Source organism: Homalodisca vitripennis, chromosome 3 (assembly GCF_021130785.1).
Source record: "Homalodisca vitripennis isolate AUS2020 chromosome 3, UT_GWSS_2.1, whole genome shotgun sequence".
Classification (NCBI taxonomy): Eukaryota; Metazoa; Arthropoda; class Insecta; order Hemiptera; family Cicadellidae; genus Homalodisca; species Homalodisca vitripennis.
Window position 1 is genome coordinate 138,843,370 of NC_060209.1, and position 15,529 is coordinate 138,858,898.

The 15,529-nt window shown below is 34.3% G+C and overlaps 1 protein-coding gene across 3 annotated transcripts in view; it reads left to right on the forward strand.

The window, feature by feature from the left end:
* Positions 1–1,795: 1,795 nt before the first annotated feature.
* LOC124357555 (serine/threonine-protein kinase SIK2-like) overlaps positions 1,796–15,529 on the forward strand; it is a 38,672-nt gene continuing 24,938 nt past the window's right edge. For 2 of the 3 annotated variants that reach the window (XM_046809464.1, XM_046809466.1), the window contains exons 1-3: positions 1,916–2,050; positions 9,470–9,640; positions 11,572–11,695. In XM_046809464.1, the coding sequence (XP_046665420.1) occupies positions 1,958–2,050; positions 9,470–9,640; positions 11,572–11,695 (388 nt within the window). In that variant the 5' untranslated portion in view covers positions 1,916–1,957. The other variant, XM_046809465.1, reaches the window with a different exon arrangement.

The window sequence follows — 15,529 nt, forward strand, 5'->3', positions numbered from 1 at the left end:
TCTCTAACCGCAACGTTGGTTTCTGCCGTTACAAGAGATCTGGCGTTTGAAACTTCTGAGCGCTGTAACTAACAGCTCCTGAAAACCACTAGCCTCTGACTGGAAAGTGTAATTCTAGAACACCACGGCCCTATGTGGTTGGCGATGACATTTCAATACCTAGCAAATAAATATACTTAATGGGTATTGGTTCCACGAAACTTTCCAGTTTCCCTTCATCCCGTACATGGTCCAAATTGTATAATGCCAAACTAAACTGCCGGTTTGACAGACAAGGGTTTGATCGTGTCTGTGACTAGGAACATGATTTGGCATTCGACTATTTTGAACCGATCATAACCAGGATTTATTACTATATTACAATTCAGCAATAAACGTAATATCTCGTAAGGTTAAATTACTTAATAGCGCGCTTTATGTTGAGGTTGTATTAGGATATTTAAAATACAATTTAAAATGTAATGGGGTTGGTCTGTGCTGTTAATCTATTCCTCATTGAATATTGGTTTGTTTACGAGAGAATTAGACTCAGATTAAATCCACCTTAACTTCAGCAGCGCGTCCCGGCATCAGTAGTGGATGGTAAGAATTTAATTTAGTGCTGGAAACTTTTCACTCAGCTAACTATCTAGCAAGCATCTTGTAACAGGCCTCATATTAAATTGTAATCCCTCTATTTCAGTAACACTGGGTTTATCTGAATGTGGGATAAAATATAATACATATTTTGTAGTGACGATTCTTACAGACCGTATGTCGTAGTGATATCGAAAAGCAAACATTTCGGATGGTCAGAAAATATTGTGAAATTACCTTGGAAGAGAAAAACAGTTTCAATTTTACCTGGCAATAATTTGCAATTATATATACATCGTGTTTAATACAAAAACTAGTCCTTCCGGTTCAGTCGGAAGAAGAAGTAGGTAGTCTTGTACAAGCTAAATATTATTAGTTTATTCCAATGAGATTTATTGTACTGAATATCTTGAAAAGCTTTCAGATACAAAAATGCTTTTGTAACAAATGTTTAAGAAATATTATAAGGAGTCCAGAACAATTTTCTTGTTTTCTATAGGTTCATAAAAACCGGAGTTGTGATTTTATTAAAAGTTTGAATGGCTGGCCGTCATAATGGAACAAAATGGCGTACTAAGCTGGCCCACGATCTTAATCGAGATATTTGTAAGATTAATGTTTTACCGAGTTGGGACTTTTGCAGCATTTCTGTTACCAGTTCTTGGTGATCTAAAATTTCTTATGGAATTTACACGTAACCGATACAAATTTTTATTTTAGAAAGCCGATTTTTTTGGAATCATAATTTCAAATTTCAACAGAAATAGATTATCATCCCAGTACAAATTACCATTTGAAAATACTGTAACTAAAGTCAAAACTGCAGTATTTTAGTACAGCTTTTATGGTCAACAACTAGACCCTTTATGCGTATATAGCAGTTGTTATCATTGTGAGCTAGATAAACGGCTTTTAAAGAAATGTAATAAATATTTCACTTAAGCAAAAGTCCATCCTTATAAATTCATTTAACACAGTGTGTTTTTGACCAAAATTATATGTTCAATGTGTCTTTAATGTATTACTGATCCCCCTTATTTTCTCTTATCATTTACAACTTATCTTGTTGTAGATTACATCGCGAGGAACGGCCGGATGACGGAGAGTGCAGCCCGGAGGAAGTTTTGGCAGATCCTCTCGGCGGTGGAGTATTGCCACAACCGAAGAGTCGTTCACCGAGACCTCAAAGTGAGTCCTAGAGTTATCTTATTGTAGATCATATCGCGAGAAACGGCCGGATGACGGAGAGTGCAGCCCGGAGGAAGTTTTGGCAGATCCTCTCGGCGGTGGAGTATTGCCACAACCGAAGAGTCGTTCACCGAGACCTCAAAGTGAGTCCTAGAGTTATCTTATTGTAGATCATATCGCGAGAAACGGCCGGATGACGGAGAGTGCAGCCCGGAGGAAGTTCTGGCAGATCCTCTCGGCGGTGGAGTATTGCCACAACCGAAGAGTTGTTCACCGAGACCTCAAGATAAGTCTTTGAGTTGCTGTGCTGGACATCGTATATACTAACCCTGAGATTCCTATATTTGTGGTCAAGACAGATCAGTCGGTATAACATTGGCACCTACCCAACAATGACTCAGACCTTGAGTGATCAACGGTAGTATCTAGATACGGATAGCCTTGATCAATATACGGTAGTAGAGCTATTATTGCTCTTGATATATACACTTTAGTGATGCCAACTTCTGTGCTGCTATCATCGGTAATTGTCCGAATTTTCAGGGTGACTTTATACGCGTTCTCATAGCTCCGCAGGAAGGTTTTTAACATTCTGAAGAAAGGCGAGTAAAATAAATCTTTATCTTGTATTACTAAGTCTGTAAAGGTTTCTTAAGTACACGATACATTATGTTAATAAGTGCACGTTGTTACCGTTTTAATTTGGGAAAAGTTTTTGTCTGGGAAGCCGAATCGAGTTACAACTCAATAAATTATATTTGTCTTGTTAAATTTATCGTACGCGTTAGTTGTAAAAAGCAAGAGAAAGGGGTGAAGACTTTGACCTTTGTGGAGTAGCCGCAGGCATGACGTCATAGCACCCCTTCTCTGACGTCATCACCCACCCTCTACCCCCCTTTCCTCCTCCTACCCACCACTACAGTGCCACCCTATGACAGTAAACTTGTTAGATCTATCCGTCCTCCCACACGAGATTTCCGGTGACTCATACGAGAGCTGTCATGAAAATTCATGTGATACCTCCACAGGCAGTCATCAATCTTTAGCCTACTTTAATCAGTTCACTTTACTAAGAGGTGTTTATAACATGATACGTTAAAACCCCATTTATAGTATTAATTTTCAATTATGTTTTGAAACTTTATGAAAATAATTTACAGTTTAAATATCGAGTAGAGTCAAAAAGGCTTTGACGCATATTATAATTTTTTTAGATAACATACGGAATCGGTGAATGTGTAATTTTGCAGCAAACTACGTCTTCTGATTAGGTGGTGTTGACTGTTAAGTTGACAACCGATATCATTTCATTGGTGCTGAGTGTAATTTTTGTAGGAATAAAATAAGCTGTTTATCGTAGATTTCGATCATCCTACAGTTTACAGCCAAATAACTACTTGGTGTTTCTGTACGTCTTGTGAAATCACTAGAACGCCCGACGCTTCCGACACTGTTATCAAACAGATTAAGAAGAACTTTGCTCGTGATCAAACAGAATCAACGCGGCGTGAATCTTGCAAGACTGCCATTCAATGAAAGGTAGTTTGACGAGTGCAATGTAAACGTTTGCACTTGAAACCATACAGACAATGGAACAACAGATTACTGATTTAGATAAGGCTTCCCGGTCGGTCGGTGGATTGGCCTTGCAGGGCCAATTGTATGATCACCTCGCACCTCTTTGTATCACGACGAGACAACTATAATATTTTCTTCTAAAACGGAACCAAAATAACACTTAAGTATTCAACCATAGGGATTTTTCTGCAAAATTCCACCACTTTCATTAAATTATCTCAATAAAGTTCCATATGCTTTCAAGCCGCTTAGAATACCAATAGGTAAATAGAATGAATAAATTTTTACTTATTTCTTTATTTATAATTTAGAGATTTTTAGTGTACCTCAAGCGCAAACTGGTGGTCACTTTTTGCACCATGGGCTGATGCCTATGTGGAGATTAAATTTTTAGAATAATTGTCTATTTGCTTTTGTTATTTCTTATGTAAACTGCTACCCATAATAATATCTCCACATGTTTTCATTTTCCTGCAGAATTGAACTAGAATGGTGATTAAGAGTTTTAAAAATTTTTGGGTGAAAAAAATGGTCAATCACTGCAAGCACTGGACAAAGGTCAAGAAATTCCACCCCAAGCCCCCATTTATCTGGTTAGGAAACCATCTATAACAATTCAGGAAGGAAGACTGCTTTAAGTATATAGTTTGTATGTTAAAAATTTGGTCTGATATGTATCCATACATAATATAAAAAACACGTGTTGATATCGCCACATATTTTATCCTTTCACACTTACGTTCTTCTACGAGAGATAACTGCGTAATAAAGCGTAATAACTAGAAATGTCACTGATAGCTAGCAGAACTGTTCGATGTAAACATAAGCACATTAATATTAATGAAAGTTTAAGAACACCTGCAATTAGACGGTGCGGAAACGGTAATTTGGTCGGCACTCACTGACATGCTAATTCCTACTGTGTAAATACGAACTCAGAAATGCAAATCCCCCAGCTGGCTTTATAAGCGATGAGGAAATTGTAAACTTTGATTACGTAAAGACACAATTATACGTGCTTCGTATAATTAGGGATTGTTATTCTCAAGATGTCATATAAGAGACAATATACTGTTTCGTAAATCTACGAATTTTAAGGATGACCTTGAATTTTAGAAAACGTGGTATCTCTGTGTGGTTAAGCAGGTGCATTATGTTTTTTTTTTAGTTTCAGCTCCTTAAGCCTCGACAAAAGTCAGGAAATGTTGAAATATAATTGTATCACTCCACGACGCTGAAGATAACGATATGAATTTTGTACAACTTTTTATTAAAAGCTAAGGGAATGGCCTTTCCAATCATAGTGACTCGAGTAAAGTACATTAACATTAAATTGCTACTATTTAAATTCGTGTTATTTACCTTCAGTCATATGTTTTTATATACATATGCAATAAAAACTAACCGTCATCTTCCGCAGTCTTAGGTATGATTTTGGATGGCAGAAATTATCCTTTTAAATTCCTTTAACTCTCTTTAGAGGTATAGAGATTTTTTTCCTTGTTTAGGAAATGTAATTTTTTAATAAAAATCTAACCGAAAACCATTTGCGCCACCTTAACTTCCCAACACAGCACAAAAAATGTGCATTTGACAATAATTATGCAGTGTTGTTATATAGATTCGGTGCGGGTGGAGGTGAACGCCTTGATTGCGTTACAGTCACGGAACCAGTTTCGTGCGGCTTGTGTGAGTCATGCAGCGCCAAGAGACCAGCTGGCGCGAAGTGGTGTTATCAGCTGATAAACAGCTGTTTAAATTGCCTCTTTGATATTCTGCTGGCTTGTCAACATGATGCCCGCCATAGACAGCTTCATGAGGATCAATGCATATTAAATCCATTTTAAAAACAGTTATTCTGTTGGTACTTCACGCGTTTTTGGTACTTGAAGTTCCGAAACAAAAATTATTATTCTTCAGTTTGACATAAATGTGTCTGAAAAAGTTACCATCTGAAAATTGTTTCAATAATCATCTTGAAATCTTTATAACCGATCATTTTCCGTGATGAAACAATGACAGGCATTTTAAAGACCATATTTAGTTGTCCCCAAGCTCCCCGCTTTGTATAGCCAGCCAGCCTTTGACACAACTTTCCTGAGTTTGAGTCACAGTCCTGGGGGATCGTCCACCACGATGCCGCTGGAGGGATGTTTATCGTAATCCAGCTCTCCTCCACTCTGCCCTATGACTGGAGGCTTTTACAGCAACCCTTTGATCATCGATTTCTGATTGTTATGTTGCTTTCATTTTACATGAGCTTTGTGTACATCAGATTACAATACGATACAACCTACTTTCGTGTCATTTAAATTCATATATATTCTTAAGTAATGTATAGATTCACAAATATATTTCTATTTAATGAATAGAATTCCTGTTATAATTTCAGTAAAAGAAGTCATTAAAACATTTAATTATGAGGCCGGGAATGAGTCTCTCGCCAACCCATCGAGAGAGGTAAAAAGGACGTAACCACCCAAGTCAGGAAAAAATTAATGTAGTTTCTAAGTGTATACTGAGAGTATAAAGGGATTGCATACATTTGCCATCGCCATAATATTACACTATGTTTCGGCAATTGGTATTTGTCTTCTTCAGGTAAAACCCCTAAGCATACAAGAAAATTCTCAAATCAATCAAATATGTCAATGAACACGTCAAAGTCGAAAATATAAAGCTTATTTGACTTTTAAATGTTAAGGTTTGGAGATTCAATAGCAGCTGAAGCTTCAATAGGAACCCATGCTGTTCATCCCAACACAGCAGATAGCGACGTATCTGTGTGTGTGTGTGTGTGTGTGTGTGTGTGTGTGTGTGTGTGTGTGTGTGTGTGTGTGTGTGTGTGTACGCGCGCGCGTTTGTGTGTTACTTAGTTTCATCAGGAACTAAACATCTGGTACTTGTTACATATAAAATAAAAAAAAGAAGTTGATTAACCTTCCTTCAAAATGTGGAAATTAACCCTCTATCATAATTCCATTGTGTGGAGTATGATTTAATGAGTGTAGGCTCCAAAACTAAATTCCTGGATATACTACTGCCCTGTGCATAACAATTTTCTGTTTTGTTATAACAGGCAATACAGCACATGAACATTTCCAAAAGGTCATCCGTGACTTTAAGTTGATTGAGTTAAATTGAAAGCTCAGCGTGTGACTTGTATTATAACTAATTAATTTCGTTCTTCATTAAGACAGCTTTGCCAAGATACGTATTGGCATATTCCATTCGTTTTTAGAATGGGTATTACCATTCGTTTTTTTATTTAAGATATTGGAGGAACCTTGGCAACTCTCCCGTTGGGATTTGTTATAGTCCACGTACGGCTGAGCGGCCAGGATATGCCGGGCTTATCGATATTGCAGACCGAGACAATGGTTCATACACAAAGCCCACTATTTCTGCCAGATTTTCCATTAGTTTCCTATCTTCTGCCTGGCAGAACCGTTTCTCTCTCCGAAGCCTTTTATGATGATTACAATACAAATGCTACTTTAGTTAATACTGAAAATTAATTTGGTATTTTGCAATAGCTCTGCTTATATGGTACTGCTATTGTTCTGATTATGGAATTCAGCATCATAATAGTGATCAATAAAACATTAATCGACATAATTACGTAACTATCCTCATAGCTTGTTTGCAGCAGAAGATGTGAAAATATGTAAAACTGCATTAATCATACCGCATCCGAAAGTTAACATTGTGGGGTGAATAAGTACATGATTCGACCCATTCTTCACGGACATTGATAACTGTGTGTGTGTATGTCCTTGACATTGTTTTAATCCGTAGGTAAACGAAACCTTTATCCAGCTGTTCAAAAGTATTCACAATATTATTGGTTCAAGCTGGATTATAATGCATTACCTTTGATTATGTAATTTACTTTTTTTAATCACTGATTTGGGTCTTAGTTAACACCTGGTGTTTACTTCCAGTACCGTTCAACCATTTAACCAATAGACCAGATTTTAATTTGAGAGTACCACACTAGGGTGTAAAACTACTGACATACTAGTATCATTATCGCTACATTGGGCTGTTACGGGTTACACAAATTATATACTAAAATACGGCTTAAAGGCTTAATATACGGGTTAAACTAGTTAGCCCAGATTTTAATGCGAAAGTACAACACTAGGGTGTAAAATGCTGTACATACTACTGTGTCCATGTTGCTAAACTGGGTTGTTATGGGTTAACATTTAGAATATCTTCTAAACTACCTACTTCTATGCTACTGCCAATCCTTATAACTTTTGTCTGAGGATAAAGTAAACTTAACTCTATAGTTCATTGAAATTAAGAATAGCTTTATTCTCTTTCGATCTTAAAACTCAATTTCTGTTCTCCTTTTCACTCTAGTGTAACTTGGTATATCAAGTATAAATTAAATAATTTACAGTATATTCTTAAACCACAATAATAATAATAACTCAGGGTTACAAGGTGAGTAACAGGTAACAACGGAAAGAGGCGATGTTTGGCCGAGGAATGACATAACTGGGAGGTTTAAAACAGCGACAGTCTTTGAAATGTATTGTGATATACTATATGGTATATGGACCGTACAGCGTGGATGGCAGGCTACACGAAATAGATGGGCCGGCTTGTCATGCAGATTACTCCAGTGACGTAAGTGAATCGATCATGACGTCATGCCAATCTGCCCAAGGCTGCTCTCCTTCACTAGTATTTGCTCTGAATCACTTTTCCCACGATGATATTGGTCAATCCGTTATCTATTTACATGTACAGAAGAGATAAAGCTCAGATGGTATTTTTTTAAACATTAAAAATCTTTGAGATAACATTGATTTAGATATTTTTACTTACGAACAGTGCACTTAGTTCATCTTACATTTTAAATCCTGAATAATTTGTAATATTAAAGTTTCATATCACTTTTTTACTTAAATAAAATGAACGAATGTTGTAATATTATAAGGTAAATTGTAAAAATACTATTTCGCCTACTCAAAATTAAACTTTTAAGCAGGAACAATTAATTCATTGAAAGTATATTCTAAGTCCGTCAAAAACCTTACAAGTAATTTTAAAATAGTTTCCATCAGGTGCTATTGATGGGAAAAAATATGTTTGTGTAAAGAAATTATTACATATTAGGAGAACACTCCTCATCAAACTAAAGAGCTTGTGGATATTATATTCGTCATTTAAAAGAGTATTTATTAAATAATCACATTTTGCACACAACAAATTTTACATAATCAAGGTAGGAGTATGCCAGCACGTTTAATGTAGCAGCACTACATCACTGACGTTGCAAGCAAAATTTGAAGTCTATAGCTCATTTTATTAGGCTATGCTACATGTTAAAGATTTATTTATTTCCCAATTTTAAAGTTAACGTTGATTTCCTATAAGATCAATGTAAAAATATTCACTAATGCTCAGCAACATCCTATGTGGTGAGTGACAAGAACTATCACCGAACTACATGTTGAACTACATGTTGCCTACATAGAAATAAAGCTTTTTTAAAATTTCAAGTCTACAGGTTTGTTCATTTTTAAGATATCTTGTGGTTAAACAAACACACAGAAATGAAATGTTTCTAGGTCCTCAAAAGACAGGCTTTGGTAATTCTCAACCAATTATAGCTGGTTATTATTGATTATTTATTCATTTACAATTGTTTGGTTATGAGGGTAAAGATAGTTTCTTACATTTTTATTACTATAGAATTATGTATTCATTTTTTTTATATTTATTTCAAGTGATTGGTTATTTCTTATTACACTAAAATCTAAAATTTGTGTTGAAATATTTGCTTTAGGATACTCAATTTTCTATTGAGACCTAAACTGTTCTTATTGTGATGCATTCAGCAATTCCAATAATCATTTAACAACTGGTTGGGCAATTGCCTAACAATCAGAGATCTCATTTTGTGGTTATGGATATCTTATTTCAGATCTCTATCAAGAACAAACGACATGGGGCAAACTTTCATTTATATAAAATTCTTGTTTGTAGATCATGACTACTCTTTGATACTTTTCTTAAAGCTTAACTCTCTATTTTAACAGATATTACTTGTAACTTCTAGTTTATATATTGTTCCATATTGCACCTAATTCATGTTTTTGGTGTGTAGGCTGAGAACCTTCTGATGGATGCCAACATGAATATCAAGATCGCAGACTTCGGGTTCAGCAACTACTACACTCCCGGCGAGCAGCTTGCTACTTGGTGTGGCTCGCCTCCCTATGCTGCCCCTGAAGTCTTCGAGGGCAAGAAGTACACGGGTCCCGAGATCGATATTTGGGTCAGCTAATACTTGTGTTTTATATAACGTTTAATATTCAACACAATGAACCAAAATAAAGTAGAAAAACAGGGAGAATGTAAAAAAGAAAATAAATTGCAAAATATCAAGAAGGTTTTTTATAAAATCCAGCTCTTAAGATATATAAATGACAAAGTGGTTGTAATCTTTTGTTGGTTAATTTAAACTTAACTTGCATGAGAGCATTAAAATTTCTTATCATCCTTTTAATACAACAAATACTAAACGTTTGACCTTTTATGGACTTTGTGTGAAATGTCTGGACTGCTATTAACTTTGACCACAATTTTGAAACGAGTCATTTTTTCAAATATTTTGAAATAAATTAGGTCACATTAAGATTTAAATAACCATGAAAAAATGCAACACTTTAACTAACACCATCATAACTTTTGTAAATTATTTTCAAGGAAAAAGCACACACAAATGGATGATGGTGAAGTACAATACATAGTAAAAGAAGGTATTTTATTTATTTCATTCAGTGAAGCTTTTCCCAATATATTTTTCAAACATCTTATATAAACTTTACAATATTGAATTAATCTTATATTTAACAGTTACGCATTAAAATTCTGTTAAAAGATAGTTATAAATTCCATCCACAGTATATGTTCTTAATAAAACCTATCATATACTTTTCAAGATCTTTATTATTCAGAAAAGAACGCATTTATTGGATTTATATTGTACAAACTTATATCAATAAAAGAAGTGTACATGTTTTTAATGTAGGAATATACTAACAAAATTTTAATACATTCAATGTAATACTTCAGGATACATACACGTACCGAACCTTATATGAACCTTAAAATATGTCTAATTTGTCGATTATAATGTGGAGTAGTTATATTTGAATACTGCGACACGACATTGTGCCCAACCTTTATTTAAAATGAATCACTCTTTTCCTGCCACTAATGACATGCATGACCCACCTGGCATTGTCCAGCCTGGTCGCTGACCGTGGTTCCTCTGGGTTCCTTGACTCCCTTGAGCAGTTGTAAGAACAATGCCACCATGATGATGGTTTTGATATACTACTTTGTACTATAGAACAATATCCAATTAACAGTGGAGTAAAGTGTCTATCTTTAGCAAGAGTGTTAGCCAATTAAGTTATATTTGTCAACATAACTGTTAGTTGTGGTATTGAAATAATTGCTAGCCAGGTCAGGTGTTAATTGATACTGTTAACTTGCGTAACTGAGTTTCAGAACTCCCACACGTTGACCAAATGAGCCAGCCACCTGGAATACATTGGAACATTTATTACTGAGATAAACAATCTGTTTCAAAGACCTGCGGTAGAAAAGAGGAATTTTAACTTAACCAAGCTATCATTTATCATCAGAGAATTACGTTGGTGAAATCAATTTTTTGTTGGGAATTTTCTCGTTTTAAATTCATAAGCCTCTCTGAAAACAAAAGAGTTATTATTTATTTCCCATCACTCCACGAGGAGTTACAGGCATTGAAAGTTGTAAATTTCAGACAATTTTGTAATCAGGCTCAAATTAAAACGCTGAAGATAAAAATGTGAAAGTTTTACAGTGTGTGCATGAGTTATATTTACATAAGATGTGCAATTATGTGCAGGGAGTGATGTGATTCTGTTCATTTTTACCTTCAGAAAATGATCATTTTTTATTAAATATAATTTTTTTGAACTAAATGTTAAAAAAACTTAAGAAAATTCTTCTTTTTTTTAAATAAGACACGTGGCATTCTCTTTAACCAATATAGATACTACAAAAACTTCATACCCTTATTTTTCTTTCTTTGAAAATAAAAGAAAAACCAACCAAAAACCAACCGCACCACCTTCAATGAGAACATCCTCATTATGTGTTATAACACAAATAAATATTCTGGTTTATTACAATGATGTGTACTCATTATTGCAGAGCCTGGGCGTGGTGCTGTACGTGCTGGTTTGTGGTGCCCTACCCTTCGACGGCTCCACCCTCCACACCCTCAGGGACAGGGTGCTCTCCGGCAGGTTCCGGATACCCTACTTCATGAGCTCAGGTGAAAAGACCTGCAATAATATAAAACAAGAAAGTTGTGTCAGTAACAATTTTTACTGTATAGTGATAAATTTTAGTAAAATGGTTCACTGAGGATATGGTATCTACAGCAAATCTACACCGATACTGCACTATTACAGTCTGATAAGTTGTACTTACGAGGAGAATCGTGTAAGCAGTAGGGCAGTTTGACATTCCCAGTCCCATATATTACGGAATTACTCATCAGACGGGTATTCAATGATTGCTAGTAGAAGAGGGTTTAAACCAAACTGTTGGAAGAAAATAATAATAGTCCTTTGAGAATAGTGTTATTTTTATTGCAAATAAAACAGATATTCTTTATGTTTAACAGATCTAGAATTGTCTTATGGAGTAATAGATCTGTAATGCATAATTTTTTTTTACCTAACTTAGAGGCCTGGATAGAACCCCTGTGGTTCCATTTGTGTACTAGTGTAATTCATCTTCCCTCTTGCAGGGAAACGTTGGATTTGGCCTTCACCCAAAATCAAACTGAATACCCTTCTATCAATAACTGAAATAAATAATAAAAAAACTAATTCATCAAATGAACACAGGAAAAATAAGAAGTAAATTTAAATTGGTGTTTGTGAAGCGTCTATTACATTACTTAACATTTGTAATAGATTTGAGTTAGTATTGTCATAGAATGCGGCATTAGAAACTGTTTGCAAACTCGAACCCGGAAAACACCACAATAGTGTGATGTATCCTTTATCTCTAAGTTTAGCCTCTACAGAAAGAGAGTGTTAGGGCTGAGTTAATAAGATTGCTCTCAGTTTGTAAATAAACTGCTTGAATTTAGCAAACTAAAAATACCCTCTCGCGCGTCAAAACCTCAGCAGTAGAAGTATTTATATCACAAGTCCTCCCAAAATACCATCTGCTTCCGTTCGCGAATTCTTGTGGAGTGAATCAATTTCACACAACATTTAAGCTAATATTTTCATGCTACCCATGTTTTATCTTAATAATATGTTAAAATTTAAATGAAATCAAGATTTTCTTAACTCATTAAACTCTTTGGTCGGTTCGTTGTTAAGAATAGGTTGTAGTAAAATGATTTTGAGGTTTTTTCCCACGAGAACAATGTTAACCCTTCCCGCGCTACGGCAATTTGGGACGCACCATACCCAAACGCTACATATACCTCAAAATATTTTTTTCCATAAAGTCAACGCTAATGTTGTTTTTGAGTTTGTTACCATATAAAAAGACTTTGGGGGACGAAAGAAGTATAATTTTTTTTAATACGTTTATTTAACTTATAAACAATATAAATACACAAAATTTAACGAAATGTTGAACGAAATTTTACTATCGTGAATAATATTATATTATAGTATATTATATATATATATATATATATATATATATATATATATATATATATATAGTATGTATATTATAGTTAAAATAAAACATTTATGGATATAAAAAGATCTAAAATTAGCCATCACGGTGTTCAAGGTAACGTCATCGTGTGGTATGTCTTGAAACACGGATCCGGGTGCAGATTCGGCCGGGCGGTGCATGTTTCGCACACGTAAATGGTCTCCTTGCGTAAACCGTTGCGTGTACACACAATACATCTTCCCAATATGTCAAAAACCAATTTGACAACGTACGCATAACATTTCCAATCACAGTCCGCGAACGAACTAAACCGGTGAGTTTATTTGTCAGTAGCGCTAGTGTCTGGCAAAACAGGCAGTGACATGGGTAGTGCGCCGCCATTTTGCAGCTTTGAGAACAACCGGGAGGCGGGGAAAACTATTACTATGTTTTTCTATTGAGGGATTTATGCTCTAGCAGCTGCTGCACTCCACCGGCAAAACTGGGTACTACTTACTCCCAATAATAAACTCAATGTTTAAAAGCGAATATATTTGTCAACAGCGTTTTTAGCAAAGTAAAATCTGGCGGTTATATTTGTCAACAGCGCGCGAAGGGTTAAACCTCATACAGTTTTAGACCCTTTTTTAGTCATGGAATCATAGGAGATGTCTCATTTTAAAAATATAATAATGCAATAATGCATCCAAAACTTTTTAATTTCTTTAAACATTTTTACGAGTTACTAAGAAGAAATATTCTACTTTTTTATACTTCATTACTTAAATATTCAAAAAGTATACACTTTACAAAAAACCTAAGTAGCAAACTCTATTGAGTATTAACTATACAGTTGAGTATTAATTATATCTTTAAAATTAGACATCTCCCATAATTCTAGACTAAAAATAAGGGCATAAAACTGTATTAGGTTTAACATTGTTTCATGTAGGAAAACTCAAGGCCGTTGTACTACAGCTAGCTCTCATAGACTCTTAATAATCAACAACAGACACATAAAATTATCACCATCAGACAACTACTAAACAAAGAAGATAAGATAAAGTAGATAACAAGTATATAAAGAGACTGAAATTGTCAGTCAAATAATTGGTCTGTATGTTGTTAGGATGCTGATTGACATTTATTCATGTGACTGATGGTAGTTTTAAAGTGTGTAAAACTTAAAAAAAAAACTATCTATGATATTCTACTTGAATTTGGTCTAATATTTGAAAGGTGAATGAATTTATATTATATAGTTTGTCTCTTAGACTTTTAAGGTTGTAACTAAAACTAGTTCTTATTAAAATTGACAGTAGTTAATATTAAAAAACTCCTACAAAAAAGAAGTGTTTGGTCATTTAATTCAGTAAAAATTTGTTTTTTCATAATTTATATAACCTTGCTTTATATTAGTGTTAAAATAGGGATGTACAATTTATTATACAATCTTTCTGTATATGAACCATATATACAGATTTTATACCTCCTTAACAATACAAACTTTTGATCCACAGCATATAATGGAGGGAGAAAGGGTTTTAGTACATGAGTGGTAGGTATGAGTATTGACTGGAGCAAATTTACCAACTTTGACGTCTATAGGTTATTCTGGACGTGGCCATCTCAGGTCAGCTTGTGTTGAGCAGGCTTGGCATCAAAGCGTTGTCCACAAATCTATACACACCTTAAAATAGGCTCATTCAATTTTTCACCTTTATAACTCAGTTTAATCATAGCTTATAGTGACTTTGTACAATTTTTTAATTTTTAGTTTTCTGTTTTATACAAACAAAATTGTTACTTTAATAACTTGACATCTTTGTCATACACAACCAATTTTAGAGTTGACAAACACCAGTTAATAAAATCGTGTTTTATCTTCGATTACAAAATTGTTATATTTCTTTCTTCTATTTTACAATCTATCAACCTTAAGACATCACATGATCTTCTTAAAAGCCTTTGTTCATGTGATCCATGAATGAAGTGTCTACCCCTGGTAGATAAATTGCAAAAGTACTTTTTACAAATTGAGTATGACTACACTAATCAGTCAATGTGCATAAACAATAATTAATCAGATCCTTGATCTCTTTCCTACAACTATTTATTTTATATTTTTAGTCCCTATTTTATAATACAACAAACGTTTTTATAACTGATTAAAATATTGAGTTCAAACAAACCTGCTAGGTTCGTCATATAGAACCCTGGTTATATAAAATATAATGAAAATATTAAGTACTATTGATCTAAATATTTGTGCCTTTCAACAGCAATAGAAATATTAACTGAACTATAAAATAACGTAACTTAATTTTAAAACACAAATAGTGATAGCCTTTAATTACACAAGTACGAGATAGTACCATATATTTTATAAAATATTGTACACACTGGTTTCAATATTCAAGGAATGTTAAAAGAATTAGTTTTAAATAAATATTTGATTATATAATCAATCTACATG